The following is a 17,233-nucleotide window of genomic DNA, read 5'->3' as shown; positions in this document are numbered from 1 at the left end:
ACAAAGATGTCATTTTCAAGAAAAACAGACAGCAGTAAAATCATCAATATATATATTATGTCCCAAGTTAGTAAGAAACCACTTTAGACACAGCCCTTTGTGCATCTTTACACAGACTGGGTGAGAAAGTTTATCTCCCAATTTTTAGCCTGACAATACATTTGAGAGGCTCAGAAAATATGGACTGTCAACCTGTTAGATTAAAACACCTAAGTGCCAAAGGCGACTTGAGTGAAGGGCAGAGACAGGATGGTTGCTCAGGAGCTTTGAGGCTGGCCAAGCCCCGGCTCCTCCCACCGGACATCCCCAGGGGACCTCAGCAAACAGAGGCACTGACCTCCACATCCCCGTGAAGCTGAACATGGTGCTCACGCAGCGAGGGAGGGGCGGCGGCGTGAGTCCATCCAGGCGCATGAGCAGAGCCGGGACCCCGAAGAGCACCAAGTACTTCACGTAGAAGAAGAGCACCTGGGCCAGCGCCAGTCCTCCTGAAAGACAGAGGGGCCCGTCAGACACGGAGACAAGTGGAGCCGTCTCCTGGGAAGGATGCTCGTCCCAGGAAACACACCACCTGCCCCCGCCTCTCCCACCACTCACTCCCTCCTCCTCTCAACGCACACGTTTCACTGCCTCCCACGATGGTTCTGGGCGGTGAGATTTCTGGATTAACAAATATTGAAATCTGCTTTATTATTGTGACAGGCAACAGGACCTCTTAGCAGCTGCGCTTTTACAGACACTAGCAAAAGGCACACTTTGAAGTCATCAATGTGTGTGTTTGTGTGTGTGCATACACACATACATGGCATTAAAAACTATTAGAAAGGAAAAAAAATCCTTCCCCAGTGCTTTCAAAACCTCACATGAATTCACACCCACTAGGATGGAGAGAAGTGTAAAGTCAGATCAACAAGGGTGGCAAAAATATGGAGAAATTGGAACCATCATACGCTGTGTGTTGGCAGGAAAGTAAAATGATGCAGCCACTTTAGAAAATATTTGGCAGTTCTTTAAATAATTAAACATACAGTTACGATGCATGCATGCTAAATCGCATCAGTCATGTCCAACTCTTCACGACCCTATGGACTGTAGCCCACCAGGCTCTTCTCTCCATGGATCCTCCAGGCAAGATTACTGCAGTGGGTTGCCATGCTGTCCTCTAGGGGATCTTCCCCACCCAGGGATGGAACCCGCGTCTCTTACATCTCCTGGATTGGCAGGGGGGATCTTTACCACTTGCACTGCCTAGGAAGCCCACAGTTACCATATGACACGGCATTCCACTCTTGGGTATACACCCAAGAGAAATGAAAACAGATGTCTACACAGCAACTTGCACCCAAATGTTCACAGTAGCATAATTCACAACAGCCCAAATGTTGGACAACCCAAATGTCCACTGATGGACAAATGGATAAATAAAACCTAGTACGTCATACAGGAGAATATTATTCAGCCATTAAAAAAAAAATGAAGATTCACACTGCAATATGAATGTTGAAATCATGCTCAGTGAGCCACAAAAGACCACATATTCCATGTGTGATTCCATTCCTATGAAACTCCAGAAGAGGAAACCAAAAACAGAAATCGAGACAGAAAGGTGAGCCCTGGTTCCTGAGCCCTGAGTGGCTGGGAAATGAGGTTATGGGGGGTGGTAGCTAAACAGTAGGGTTTCCTTCTATTTCACTGCACCAGGTCTTAGATGCGGCAGGTGGGATCTGTAGTTGCAGCCTGCCAACTCTTAATTTCAGCACGTGGAATCTAGTTCCCTGACCTGGGCCTCTTGCATTGGGAGCTCGGAGCTTCAGCCACTGGACCACCAGAGAAGTCCTTAGGGCTCATGTTTGAGGTGATGAATATGTTCTAAAAATTATGGTGATGATAGTTGCCATATCACGGATGGAGAGTATATCCACGATATACTAAAAGCCAATGAGTTGTACACCTTGAATGGATGAACTGTATGACATGTGAACTACATCACAATAAAGCTACTTAAAAAAAAAAAAAAGATGAGGGCACCAAGCTGCAAGAACCATCGTCTCCCTGGCCAGAATCATGTCTTTCTGGAGGGAAAGGAACGCCGAATGTGGGCACAGGGTGAGATCCAAGGTGGAGACACACACTCTGCTCCCACGGGCATCCACCTGCCCCTCTGAGAGCAGGACCTGCGTCTCCAGCTGGAGCTCAGGATGCTCCCCTGATCGACACATCCTTGTGGGCTTCTGAGCTGCCCTTTCCTCTTCACCCTGGGAGGAGGGTGGGAACCTGAGCTATCGGTCTCTGGGGAACCGTCAACCTGGGCAAGCTGCTGGCCTCAGCAGCAGGGTGAGGAAGTGAAGCCAGGAGAAAAACAAGTTCAAAGTGCCCGAGGAAACCCCGGAGTAGATGACCTGTGGCCACGTGCTGTCCAGCCTCCAAACTCACCTTCCCCAGCGTGCAGGGAAATGATGCAGGCCAGCGCTAACGACGGGGCTGATGGGCTTATCCGTGGGATAACCTGAAGGAAATAACTAAGCCTTAAAGAAGTACTAGCAGGACATACTACTGCCTGGTGCTTTTGATGTTGCATGGCAATCACTGCCATGAAATGTGTGGCTGTAAATAGTAACTCTGAGCCAGAAGAAAATACATAAGCCATTTTCTAAATATACAGTGTGCATGCCTGCATGCTAAGTCACTTCAGTCGTATCCAACTCTTTGCAACCCTATGGACTGTAGCCCACCCGGCTCCTCTGTCCATGGGATTTTACAGGCAAGAATAATGGAGTGCAATCTCTTCCCGACTCAGAGATTGAACCCTGTGTCTCTTATGCCTCCTGCACAGGCAAGTGGGTTCCTCTCAGCAGTGCCACCTGGGAAGCCCAAATAAACAGTTTGAGCAAAGGTAAACAGCACTTCAAATCCAAGAGCTACATGTCCTGCAAGGAGAAAACCCCAGGAATCACCACGCGTCAGTCACACTCAGGAGTTGTCAAAAACATTCTTTTTTGGAAACCAGACTATGGTCTTATTTGTTGCAAGAGCTGCTATAAAATGGTAGCTTTCTTGGAAGTGTGATAAGAGATAAGAAAAAAGCTTGTGTGTGTATGTGTCTGTGTGAATATGTGTGTGAGTGTGCGTGTACACAAGAAGTGGGAGATGTGTGTTAACACCATCTTAAAAGCATTTAGGCGGAGGTGGGGGGCGGTGGGGTGGGTTACCACAGGAATATACTGAATGGTGAAAAGATCAGTTCCACTGTCTAGTATGGCAGTGAGGGAAACTATAAAATATTCCAATATGAACCCCCAGGCTCCAGTCAGAAAAATCCCAGAGCTACCAAAATGCAGGACATAAGTAAGAAAGACTAATTGAAAGGCACAAAGCTTCCAGAGCTGACAAAAATCAGCCTGAAGAACTGAAGATATCAAAGAACCTATGGAAGACTGTATCTACTGAAGCGCGGGGAGGTTAAGGCCACCCAGGGGTCTTTTATAGATGAAGCATCAGACATTTCTTTTCCTTGTTAACAGGGTGCAAGATCAGGGAGAATGGGCTTCTCCTTGTCTCAAATACTGCCTTTAATTTGACATTATTTTTGTACAGTTGTTATACATGAGGCAGATGAATTACAATCCATAGCTGAATCTACATTTTTATGGATCACCATTTGCAAACGATCTTCACAATTTGTTGGTACTTTCATACGGAACCGGGCTATGAGGAAAAGGTTAATTTTGTACAGATGTTTAATAGCATTCTACAGCTAGATCTAATGGAAGATAAGATTACTGGGGACTTTTTCCTCAATACAGATGGAAAGCATAAGAAATCACATATTTATCAATATGCAACAAGTGCCCTATTTATCTGATATTGATTATTTTTTACGGATTAAGATACAAAAGGCTTATTTTTTTTCCTTGACATTTAAGTAACTGGTTCATAAACTCATAGAAAAAGAAATGTGAATAGTGGTTGTAAAAGCATTATAACTGTAAATTCTGTATTGTTTAGTCTTTCAGGAAAAAAATGTGCTTATACCCATAACAATTCTGCTTCCTTGCTATTGATTTGCATCATCCTATGAAAGATGCACGGCTCACTCTTCTTTCCCCTTGACCTAAAGACTAGTCTTCCCTGTGTAAGACTTGGTCTAAGGGTTCGGGGCTAACCCTAAGGGTTAGCAATCTCCCACTAGGCATATGATATGTTAGAAGGCAATATAAGGAAGACAAATGTCATATGATATTGCTTATATGTGGAATCTCATCAGCTGTGTCAGACTCTTTGCGACCCCATGGACGGTAGCCTGCCAGGTTCCTCTGTCCATGGAACTCTCCAGGCAAGAATACTGGAGTGGGTAGCCATTCCCTTCTCCAGGGGATCTTCCCAACCCACGGATTGAACCTGGTCTCCTGCATTGTAGGCATATTCTTTACTGTCTGAGCCCCCAAGGGAGCCCCCAAAATGGTACAAATAAACTTGTTTACAAAACTGAAACAGAATCACAGATATAAAAAAACAAAAGCATGGTTACCCAGGAGGATAGGGGAGAGGGATAAATTGGGAGATTGGCACTGACACATACACACTGCTATAAAAAATAGATAACAAACAGGGGCCTACTGTATAGCACAGGGAAATCTACTCAATACGCTGTCAGGATCCATACAGGAAAAGAATCAAAAAAGAGTGGGTATATGTGTATGTACAGTTCACTTTGCTATATACCTGAAACTAACACAACATTGTAAATCAACTACATGCCAATAAAAATGTTTAAAGAAACTATGCAAGTGACTGTGCTCTGATGAAAAGTAATTTGACATACATAAATCGAACTCACTTTTGTTATATTCAACAATGCAAAATTTAGCTATTTTAAAATACTTTAAAACATTTTTTGCTGAGTTTATATTTAAAAGACCCCTCACTACCAGGAGGTAAGATTAGTTTCTGCCTAACCTAACACCTTTCTCTCAAAAAAGTTATAGATGAGTTCATATGCTATGCTCATTCATTCAACAAGCATGTCCCAAGCGCCTGACAGATGAATCACTAGTTACATGTCATAAAAAGCAGACTGGAGGTCATATCATGTGGAGAACCCAGGCTTCAGGAGACTCACAGGTCAGTTTCATTATGGTCCCATTTATCCTTCCCTTTAGTATTTTCTTCTCCCTTTCTTCCCTATTCCTCCTTCTGTTGGAACAATTCCATTTATCCTTCAGATCCCAGTTCAAATTAGTTTATTCTTCATAACTTCTCTGTTTCAAGCAGAATCAATTACTTATGCATTAATTTAACATATAGTTACTGAGCACCAACCACTTACCAGATACTGAGCAATACAGTGTTGAATAAAGAGATGAGGTCCCCGATTTATAGAGTCAGTTAAAAGTGACAGCAAAGAATGTAAATTAGAAGAAGGGTTAAAAAAAAAAAACCACACCTCCACAACAGGCGGGATTAGACACATTTCTTAGAACATTCAACAACTATTCCTTGTGCCAAGTAAGGCTATAGATGCTTGGTACACATTATTCAGTGGATATTCCATCCTTCATGGGGCTTCCACCCTCACAGGAGTCAACAAAAAGCAGACATAAAAATAAGCAGATCCTATCTGAACACTAAGAAAGCATGGCAGAGTGTATTCTCCAACAGTGGCTGCAACGGTATTTTCCCTCCCGCGTGCCCTTCTATAAGGTAATCTTTCCACTCCCCCATCAAAAGTAAACCTGGGCAGATCCTAGGACCCAGAGAGACAGAAAAAGTGATGCTGTTCTAATTCCAAGTGCAGCCTGCCATTGGCCTAGTGGCTTCTGCTTCCTGCCCCTTGGAACACTCACTGCTGGATCCAGTTGCCAGGCTCTGAGCCACCTGAGCCACGCAGAGAGGCCACGTGAAGATGCTCTGGAGGACAACACCTGCTGAGCTCCCCGCCAAGCCAGCCTCAGCTGCAACAGAGGAAGGAGCCACCTTGGACGTCCTGCCCAGTAGAACCTTCAGATGCCGGAAGCATCAGCTAATATCTGGCAGCAACTACAGAAGATAGAACCCAGGCAAGAACCACCGAACCAGGTTCCGTCAACCCCCAGAACAGTGAGAGAGGAAATCACTGTTTTCAACCAAGTTTGAGGATGGTTTGTGATTCAGCAACAGCCAACTGAGACAGAGGGTGACAAATGCAATGGAAAAAGAAGAAAAAAATGTTGAACAGGATAAGGAAACTCGGAATTCAGATGTGGCAAGGTGTTGCTTTTGTTTAAAGGGGACTCAGGGTGGTCCTCACCAAAAAGAGGATATTTGCGCAAAAACTTGAAGAAGGTGAGGGGGTGAGTCATGCAGCCCCCTGCTCTCTCCAGGCTCGAACCAAACTTTGTTCTCATGGTCTGTGCTGCCCTCATGGACTGTAGCCTGCCAGGCCCTTCTGTCCATGGAATCCTCCAGGCAACAATACTAGACTGGGTAGCCATTCCCTTTTCCAGAGGATATTCCCAACCCAGGGATCAAACCCAAGTCTCCTGCATTGCAGGCAGATTCTCTACCATCTGAGCCACCAGGGAAGCCAAGAATACTGGAGTGGGTAGCCTTTCCCTTCTCTAGGGGATCTTCCCGACCCAGGGATCAAACCCAGGTCTCCTGCATTACAGGCAGCTTCTCTACCATCTGCGCCAACTGGGAAGCCCCATATAATTATCACACCAGACCACAACTGTACCCATCCTGTGAGGCCACAAGCTTCTCAAGGTCAGGAATTATATCTTATTCCTGTTGTATTCAGCACCTAATTAACATGTGGTCTTCCCTTGTGGCTCAGCTGGTAAAGAATCTACCTGCAATGTGGGAGACCTGGGTTCAATCCCTGGGTTGGGAAGATCCCCTAGAGAAGGGAAAGGCTCCCCACTCTAGTATTCTGGCCTGGAAAATTCCACGGACTGTATAGTACTTGGGGTTGCAAAGAGTCGGACACGATTGAGTGACTTTCATTCACTTTCACTTTGGGGGCTTCTCTGATAGCTCAGTTGGTAAAGAATCCACCTACAATGCAGGGGACCCCGGACTGATTCCTGGGTTGGGAAGATTCGCTGGAGAAGCGAAAAAGCTACCCACTCCAGGATTCTGGCCTGGAGAAGCCCCTGGACTCTATAGTCCATGGGGTCGCAAAGAGTCGGACAGGACTGAGTGACTTTCACTTTCATTTTTGCTTCCCTGCTGACTCAGCTGGTAAAGAATCTGCCTGCCATGCAGGAGACCCAGGTTCAATTCCTGGGTCAGGAAGATCCCCTGGAGAAGGAAATGGCAACCCACTCCAGTATTCTTGCCTGGAGAACCCCATGGACAGAGGAGCCTGGCGGGATATAGTCCATGGGGTTGCAAAGAGTCGGACATGACTTAGGAACTAAACCACCACTATAACTAATGCTTAATAAATGTTTCCATGTAAAGTAACTAAATTGATAATTCACCCTGTCATATGAAAACTCCTTGTTATCAGAGTTTTTCTGGGAGGTAGACTGATATTCTAAAACCTTTCCTGTATTATGAGGATTAAGTCACTACTGAAATTCAGACCTGCCACCGAGTCAAAGAATCCTCTGTGATGGGAATTTCTTGGTGGTTCAGTGGTTAAGACTCCATGCTTTCACTGCGAAGGGCCCAGGTTTAATCCCTGGTCAAGAAACTAAGATCCCATAAGCTGCATGGCAAGGCCAAAAAATGAAAAAAACAAAGTTATTTTTTAAAAAAATAAAGAATCTTTCACAGGCATGGGGTCCCCCAGCATCAAGAACAAAGCTGGGAAGGGGAGAAAGAAAGAGAAGCCCTAGCTCCCTGCTTGTGACTGCCTCAAAGTGACTGTGTGGTGAGTTCCACCACCCGTGGGCCACCTCCAACTGGAAGGGCCTCAAATTCAACCTGTCCAAAAGAGGATGAGGGGGGCTTCCCTGGCGGTTCAGTGGTAAGGAATCCGCCTGTCAGAGCAGGAGACAGGGGTTCAGTCCCTGGTCCAGGAAAATCCCACATGCCACATGGCAACTAAGTCTGTGGCCACAACTATTGCGCCTGAGCTCCCGAGCCTGGGAGACGCAACTACTGAAGTCTGTGTGCCTAGATCCTGTGCCCCGCAGCAAGAGAATCCACAGCAATGAGAAGCCCGTGCACCACAGCCAGACAGTGGCCCCCACTGGCCACAACTAGACAAACCCCATGCAGCAGCAAAGATCCAGCACAGCCAAACAGTAATTAATAAACAGTGAAATCGGGAATTTTTTTTTTAATTCACACCAAAAGAGAATGAGGTTTTCTCTCCCTCAAAACTAGAAAGAAGGCAGACTTTTGAGATAGGAGATTAATTCTACAAAGAGTTCTAGGAGAAGGAGACTGAGACAAGGCCCCAAACGTGGTGGTTCTCTGGTGATCAGCCACTGACACCCTCCACTGACACCCTACCTACCCAGCCATCCGCACCCTCTCTGAATGCGATACGACCTCACCAGAACCTGAATTTATACAAAGCAGCTGGTGACTGTCTCCCCTATGGGTTTCCCCCCTTCTTCTCAGTTCTGGTCCTCAAACAAGAGGCTGAAGAATCCCACCTTGGGGCGGGGGCGGGTGTGAAGGGAAAATGAGTCAGGCCCAACTCACGTTTCCTCCTGGAACTACTCATTCTGCCCTGTTGCATCCTTCACTTTCTCTTTGCTCACAGTCATTCCTCTGCCTCGAAGTCCTCCTCTCTCCATTTTGTTGCAGAAATGTAACCCTCAAAGACTCACCTAATGCTGTTATTTCACAAAGTCTTCCTAGCCAAAGCTTCAGCCAAAACAGCCACATGCATTCTTGCAAGTTCATAGCATGGGGCAGCTTTCTGTCTGGTCACTGTAAGCTCCGAGGGGCAGGGCCCACAGCTGTCCTCTCTACCTCCGGCTGCTTAGTCCCAAGCAGTGCCTGGCACAGCGTGGACAGGATCAGTGGCTATTGGCTGAGTGAAGGAATGGACTGAAAAAATACACGCACTTTCATGTATGTTATTCCACTGCTACTTTTACTCAACCCTGGGTCATAAGTACTACTCCCGTATGTCAGATTAAAACAACAAACATTTATAAGTATCCTCAAGTATCAGGGGTCATCAATACTGGATCTTAAAACCCATGTCTCTTATTTCCAAAATCAATGACCTCTCCCATTCCAAAGGCCATGCTTCCAGAGTAAACTCTCTCTATTCATCTCTATTATAAGCATGTAAGTTTTTCTTCCTGTAATATATAAGATGATTTTATATAAATCCTTACATTTTCAAAAGTTATTTCATTTAAATATTTCATATTTTCTAGTTATGAAATAATTCAGTTCAGTTCAGTCACTCAGTTGTGTCCGACTCTTTGCAACCCCATGAGCTGCAGCATGCCAGGCCTCCCTGTCCATCACCAACTCCTGGAGCCTACCCAAACTCATGTCCATTGAGTCGGTGATGCCATCCAACCATCTCATCCTCTGTCGTCCCCTTTTCCTCCTGCCCTCAATCTTTCCCAGCATCAGGGTCTTTTCAAACGAGTCAACTCTTTGCATCAGATCAGGATGCATCTCTTTGCATCCAAAGTATTGGAGTTTCAGCTTCAACATCAGTCCTTCCAATGAACACCCAGGACTGATATCCTATAGGATGGACTGGTTGGATCTCCTTGCAGTCCAAGGGACTCTCAAGAGTCTTCTCCAACACCATAGTTCAAAAGGATCAATTCTTTGGCGCTCGGCTTTCGTTACAGTCCAACTCTCACATCCATATATGACTACTGGAAAAACCATAGCCTTGACATGAAATTATTATCTATCTAATAATAGTTATGAAATTATTATCTACCTAGTATCCTATCACCTGTAGCATACATGAGGAAGTGGCATTAACACATGCATTGCATGTTACCTTCTGGGCATTTCTGAACTTGCTCATACTGTCTCCGAGCAGACCAGATGCTCAAAGCCCATCCCCACATGGCTGAACATGGGGACCTTTAAGTAGCAGGTACTCAATACAGAATCACGTATCTACCGAATGTCGCTAAGTGTTGGAAGTTCTTCCTGGGTTAAACAAAAGGGTCTCAGTGGTACTAGATCCCCCTTTGAATTGCTAGATCTCTTACAGATCTGAAGAATAATTTAGCATCTGCCTAGTGAAAAGCCTTCACAAACCAGAGAATGGATCAAGTCATGTCTCATGCCATGGTTTGCCAAGGATTGGAGAGAGATGCCCTTTGGCTCCGCTGGCTGTCTTTGCCTGTCTGAGCCTTGTCCTTGGGATGCCCACCGTCGGTAAAAGGGACTGACTTCGGCTTCACTCCCTTTCAGGCAGCATGTGGTCTCTGCACTGTCACATGGTCATGCCCGTCCCAACCAGCTTGTGCCACTGTGACCCACCGCTCCTACCTGTCCTGGGTCCTGCATCAGTCCATGCCCTGACCTCCCCCCTAGACCTTTTCTGCTCCAAAGCCAATGACTGCAGTCACTTTCATCTTGCCCACCTCTAACCTATTCTAAATTTTGTGATCTATTCTATGAACAACTATTCTGTGAACTATTCTGCTCAGATGAGAAGGCCTATATATTTTATAAATGTTTCTTCTCACATAAAGTTATTTATAAGAATGTTTCATGCCTACAGTGAACAATACTATATTTTACACTTAAAAATGGGTAAGAGTGTAGATCTCATGCTAAGTGTTCTTACCACAATAATAAAAACAGAACCTTTCACATATGAAAGCTGGGTTAAGTATTAGAAGTACAAAGATAAAGTCAACCAGAGTACAGACCAGGAACCACAACATAGAGGAAGTAGAATCATACAAAATTGTAAGATTCTTCCCTCTGCGCTGGGAATATTGGGAGGAAGGGAAGCTCATGTGCTGCGAGCATACCATAATACCATGGGTATTATTATGACCCAAGGACGAAAGAGCAGGTAAAACCAAGCAGAGTCTTGGAATGCAGGAATGGAAAAACCAGACCCTCATCGTCCTTCCCTCCCCCACATTGTAACTATTAACAGATTTCAAGTTCTCCTGAGCAGTATAAGCTGTCTCCCCTCCTACCTCCTAGGGAGAAGAAATTTGCCTTACGCTTCCCCCTCCTCCCATTCAGTATACGTGCCTCATCCAAACAACAAATGACCCACAAGACCCTTATCCCACTCCTTGTACCCTGGGTATTAAAGTGGACTAAGGACCCCTGTTCAAACATCGGTTCTCCCTTGAGCTGGCCCACTGTTCTAACAGCATCTCCCACTCTAATAAACTTTATTTCCCTCTCATTCTGTGTCCTCTCTGGAAATTCTTTTCCAACCCATGCCCAGACCATGACAAACACCAGTGGTCAGAATTACTGTGATGTTCACAGGTCCCTGCAGAGACACTGAAGAAAAGATAGCTATTGCCAATTTCATAAAGCATAAGTGTACAGCTCAGGGAACTTTCTCCAAATGAACACATCCTGTAGCCCAGGACCTCTGAGAAACATAATATTACTGGCGTCTGAGAAGCCTCTTCTCCCAACTGTCACTACACTCTTCCAAGGACAACTACTGTCCTGGCTTCTCATAGCATCCACTAGTTATGCCTGCTTTTGTCTTTTATGTCAATAGAATCCCTCAGCATGTAGTAAAAAAAAAAAAAAGATTACTATTGCCTTGTGGTGGTTCTATAATGTTCTTTGTCAGGGGGGTGGATTGGGACTGAGAAACCAAGTCAGTAAACGTGACTGATGGGGAAGGACATGAGATAACAAAACTGAGGAATTGCTACCAGGCGCTCCAGAAGAGCAAGCACTCAGGTCAAGAAGGAAAGAACAGCGTGCTGGTGAGAGACGCCAACAGTGCTCGGGAGTCTCGCCCAGCCTGCCGAGGCCAAGGAGAGAAGGAAATTCCAATTATTCCTGGTCACCGAGCTCTAGGAATAAATGACTACAGCTAATTCTGTAGTTCCAACCTAAACCTAAGGATTACAAGTTGAACCTGTAGCCCCCACCAGGTAGGGGGCTGGGCTCAACGGATAACTGACCTGCTACAGGAGAAACCAGTTAGAACCCAGTAATGAGTCCTAAAGAGTCGGACTCGACTGAGCGACTGAGCTGAACTGAACGAGTTCAGACTTCACCCACGACACCATCCTGCACAGAAGCTCTAACGTAAACACCTCTCATTTACCTACCTGGGCATGGTTTGTATAACAAGAGTCCCTGCTCCTACTACAGAGATGATATGCATTAGATAACTGACTGTCCTTGAGAATGACAAGGCCACCCACACCCAGCAACTGACCCTCCAAAGCTCAAAAAGGAGGGTAGTCCCAATGCATCTCTCCCAAGAGCAGTTCACAGAATCCTGCTTCTTAGAAATGCAAATACTGAGCATTCAGTGCAAGTAATGCCAAACCAAGGAGCTTGGAGGAGGCAAGAAAGCAGGTTGTCAAGGAGGCTAGAGGAGCAGTTATCAAAGTGCCCAAACCCTCAAAAGGAGATGAGCCAAACGAGAGAGTGACAAGTGAAGCAAGTACACACTCCAGTCATTCAAGAGTCATCCTGAAGATGGAACATTCTGGCCACACAATTTCTTTCTCAGCAACAAACAGGCCAGGCTATAGTCTTCAGGTGGGTCTCCTTCCAGGAGGGGGAGCAGCCAAGCCAGGGGACGAAGGCCTGGGCTCCGCGGACGGGGGTGGGTCAGAGCTCTGCCCTTTCTCCTCCCCCATGATAGTGATGATGGGACCTCCCGCACCCTTCACGTGTGGCTCCCCAAATGACTCAGGGTCTCTTCCAAGGGCTGTATTCATTACCAACAGGTATTTTTAAAACAAAGTCACACATGCAGTGAGCGTGTAAGGAAACACATGAGCGTGAAAATCGCCCAAGTCGGGATGGTGGTTACCATTCCGAAGGAGGGAGGGAAAGGCAATCAGCAGGGATCTCCATGGGGCCTCAACGATGTCGGTGAGACTTTCCAAACTTAGTGATGGACAGACACACACTCACTGTATTTCAATGGCTTTTTAAGTAGCTGACACGTGAGTGTGTGTATGCGCGTAAAACATAGCCTCGCTGTCAGCAAGTTTACCAACAAACTAGTTTCTGATAATACATTCTGGCATAACAATAGCAGCTACTGATTACAAAGTACTCACTCTTTCTATATGTCAAGCAGCACCCATCATCATTTTTAATTCTCATAACATACCTCTCGGTGGGCATGGGTATTATTATGACCCACATTTTATAGATAGGAAACTGAGCAGAAAAAAAGGTTACAAAACTCGCCTAAGATCACACGAATACGAGTCAGAGCAGAGTCAGAACGTCAACCTGGATCTGCTGCCTCCAAGTCAGCACGTGGACTAGACGCACATCCAACTAAGACTAGACCCAGAGCAGAGGCCGTATGAGGTAGACCAGATGACAGGATCACAAGGGCACCATTACAAGGAGCTGAAGGAGATAGTCTAAGCAGGAATAAAAAAACAGGCAGAGACAGAGCTTTGAAGATCCTCAGAAAAGCCAGCCTCACAGAGCACACTGTAAGCAAAGATATGCAAGAAACAAATGCACTATGCTGAGCAGATCTGGGTTCACAGGTTTGAGAATCCTGATCCTCTTAGCATCAAAATAAGTAGTTATTAATTTAGAAACTCAGAGAGTTTACCTTCCAAAATGCTTAATCTTTGGGCATCTAAGTCAACTGAAAAGCTAGTTTTCGAAACTTTCTTCTTGTTAGGGGTATAAACCACCAAAATGCCTCTCTTCAAAGAAAAGGTTTGTTGCTAGAGAAAAAAAGGTTATCTGGACAGAATACCAAATCCTATTTGCCCATTCTTTTTTTGCTGTTGTCTTGTTTTGCTCTGGCTTTGTTGGATCGCAGTTACCAGATCTTCACTGCGGCATGAGGCCTTCTCTCTAGTTGTGGTGCGAGGGTTCAATAGCTGCGACTGATGGGCTTAGTTGCCCCATGGCATGTGGGATCTTAGTTCCCTGACCGGGGATCAAACCCGTATCCCCTGCATTGGAAAGCAGATTCTTAACCACTGGACCACCAGGGAAGTCCCTGCCCATCCTCTTTAACTGTAAAATTGCTAACATCTTTAGGGGAAAATCTATAAACTGCAATAAAGCACAAAATCAAAATAAATCTTAAACAAATATCAGGGTGTTCCAAAAGCATTTTTAAATGGTAAAATGAATTTAAAATCTTTGCAAAAAATGATTATTGTCATATAACAGAATAGACATACTGAATTAAGAATTTAAGTCTACAGTTCCATCCAAAACCTGTGAGGGAAGACGACCCTGGGCAGCAAAAGCCAAAGTCCTACCACACATAGAGCTCTGTAAGATCTAATGAAGTCATGTGGGAAAACGAGGGAAATTTACATGGAGCTGAGTGACCTGAAAACTCCAAAAAGCAAATTTGCAGGTAGAGACCAGGTGTAGATTACTGTTTGAATTCTGATGTTTCAGTGTGACTCACTTTGCCCAAAAGAAGTGCTCTGCAAAATCCACATGCAAAAAGAATTGGAAATTAACTACTAATTAAACTATTCTATTGCAAACCCTCCAGGAGTCAAAAAATCCCTTTAGGAAGCAAATAATTGCCTCCCCAAAGTATCGAACAAGTTCAAGTTTCCATACATCAACTTTGCTTAAAAGAAAAATATGCTTATGTTATGTAAGAAGTTATCTGTACACTAAGCTACCTGGGCACAATAATGGGTTAGGTAGGGAACAAGGAAGATCACAGTATTCTGAGGAATATTGGGGAGAGAGAGGGAAGGCAAAAGATAGTCAGTGTTTTAAATAACTGTGGTGCAACTTGCTACCCTTTATGATACCGCACAGAGCAGGCCTCTCACCCATTCTGCAAGCATGCACCATGAAATTATCCTCACACCACATGGAGCATCTGTAATTGAACAAAGTCCCACAGTAGTAAATCCCAGTGTAGCTTCAGGTTCACACTGCATTAATTTCAAATAACTTCAGGGTTCTAATCTAAGGAGAGGATTTATAAAAACTAATTTTTTTTCTGGTGTATCTTAACAAACTTTGGAATATCTCATGCCTCCAAAGGGTAAAAAAGTGAAGAAACCCTTAGGCTATTTGACACATGTTTGCGTCCCCAGCTTTCAAGCCAGACATCAGATATCAACTGTATGATCCCTCTTCCCTCATTGTGATGTTGTGGAAGGAGAGAAAGCCAATGGATGGCTTTGTTCGCATTTAATTAGCATTTAGATAGGTGCACAGACATTATTTCAACAGCTGGTGCTTAAACACTGAGCTACACAACCCTCTGACTGCGTGCACCTAGGAGATGGGTCTCTAAAGTCCAACCAGCGAAGAGTTAAGGTTTCAAAAAAGACTGTAATGTACATTCCACAGAGAGGTAGGAACAACTCATTTGCCATTGTTTTCACCACACCATCCCTTCAATCACTCCTAAACCCCTTGCCAAAGCTCTCTTTTATCCCCATAGCCTCATATACCTGGATTTACCATGGTGAACCACGATTCAATAATGTACTCGAGAAATGTGATCTTTTTGAGGTCTTTTAAAGAAAAGCCATAAGTCACTGACTTTGCCCTTCTTGATCCTAAACTCTGAAACTCAAATTCAGGATAGTCTCAGGTTGCCATATTTTGTCTTTTTATGAGATTCTGATGTTCGAAAGAAAAGGTTTTGGGCAAATCCTTAGAATATACAACACCAAGAATGAACCTTATTGTAAACTATGGACTTAGGGTGATAATGATGTAACACTGTAGGTTCATCAATCATAGCTAATGTACCCTCTCTGATGGGGGATGCTTGTAGTGGATGGGCTGGGGGAACAGGGATTATATGGGAAATCTCTGTGCTTTCCTCTCAATTTTGCTGTATACATGAAAACACTATTTTTTTTTAAAGCCTTTTTAATAAACAATGAAAGAAAAGGAAATCTGAGTTACTATCTTTTAGTGATACTACTGAGATGTTTATGTATAATAATAAAACATCTGGGATTTGCTTCAAAACAGTAATGGAGAGAAAACAGATGAAAGAAAAATGGCCATGAGTTGATAATTGTTGAACCTGGGTGATGAATATATAGGGGTTAATTATATGTTTATGCTTTTTATTTTTCCAAAGTATGAGCTAATTTAAAATAGAGGCAGTAAGAGCCTCCACTAGAACCCTGAATTTTAGCCAGAAATATCCAACCTCCTCTTCACCCACCAACCAAATGTATTAGCAGGGCACAGTGAACAAAATGGACTAACCAGCACAAGTCCAACTCCTTCTTATCCTGTGAGCACAGAAAGTCTGAAAGAGGGGAAATGGAGAGGGCCAAATATAAGAAGGAGAAGAAAGAGAATGACATGAAGCAGAATAATGAACATGCTTATCAGCCCCGGAATCACTAGGAACTGGCAGCCTAAGAAGTATGTCTCCATATAAGAAGATGCCCTGCCACTATCTCCATCAACAACAGTATTTATTGAGTTCATTTGGTCTGAAAAATCACGTGAGAAAACTGTTAATCCCAGAGATTCCCAGGCCTCTCCTTTCACATTGTGGTTCAGCAGATTTGGGTTAGAGCCCTGAAATCTGAATGCAAAACAAGTCCCGAGAGGTTACCTCTGGTCAAGTTTGAGAAATTCTGAGTTAGAAGATCCACATCCTATTCCCTTTCCCCATGTTTAAAAACATATCAAACTGTCAAAAGCAATTTTCCTGGGGAAAGTGAGGTTACCTCTCTGTTGCTGTTCACTCCTATTTTCTGATTTTCATGTGTAAAAAAAGACACCTCTCTTGCTCAATCTCTTGCTTCTAAGACAGAATTTCAAAGGTAACATTCCAGATTCATTCTGACACTCATGGCCAAGTTATCCAAGAAGAGAACATGCAGGGAATTTCAAAGGAAAATCTTATGCCACAAAAGGAAAGATATACCCACCTGAATACAGAGTTCCGAAGAATAGCAAGGAGAGATAAGTAAGCCTTCCTCAGTGATCAATACAAAGAAAGAGAGGAAACAATAGAATGGGAAACACTAGAGATCTCTTCAAGAAAATTAGAGATACCAAGGGAACATTTCATGTAAATATGGGCACAATATAGAACAGAAATGGTAGGGACCTAACAGAAGCAGAAGCTATTAAGAATAGGTGGCAAGAATACACAGAAGAACTATACAAAAAATATCTTCATGACCCAGAT

General features: G+C 44.2%; 1 protein-coding gene across 8 annotated transcripts in view; it reads right to left on the bottom strand.

The window, feature by feature from the left end:
• Positions 1 to 17,233, bottom strand: part of HHAT (hedgehog acyltransferase) — a 367,616-nt gene that overhangs the window by 227,710 nt on the left and 122,673 nt on the right. For all 8 annotated transcript variants that reach the window (XR_011490224.1, XM_070473890.1, XM_070473893.1 and 5 more), the window contains one exon: positions 338 to 488. Coding sequence is in view for 7 of the 8 variants with exons in the window: in XM_070473890.1 (XP_070329991.1) it covers positions 338 to 488 (151 nt within the window). In the remaining variant the exon portion in view is untranslated. The remainder of the gene's footprint in view (positions 1 to 337; positions 489 to 17,233) is intronic.

The sequence above is a fragment of the Odocoileus virginianus genome, chromosome 11 (assembly GCF_023699985.2).
Source record: "Odocoileus virginianus isolate 20LAN1187 ecotype Illinois chromosome 11, Ovbor_1.2, whole genome shotgun sequence".
Lineage (NCBI taxonomy): Eukaryota > Metazoa > Chordata > Mammalia > Artiodactyla > Cervidae > Odocoileus > Odocoileus virginianus.
The sequence above is the reverse complement of the archived record's forward strand: the minus strand, read 5'-3'. Positions and strand labels throughout refer to the sequence as shown.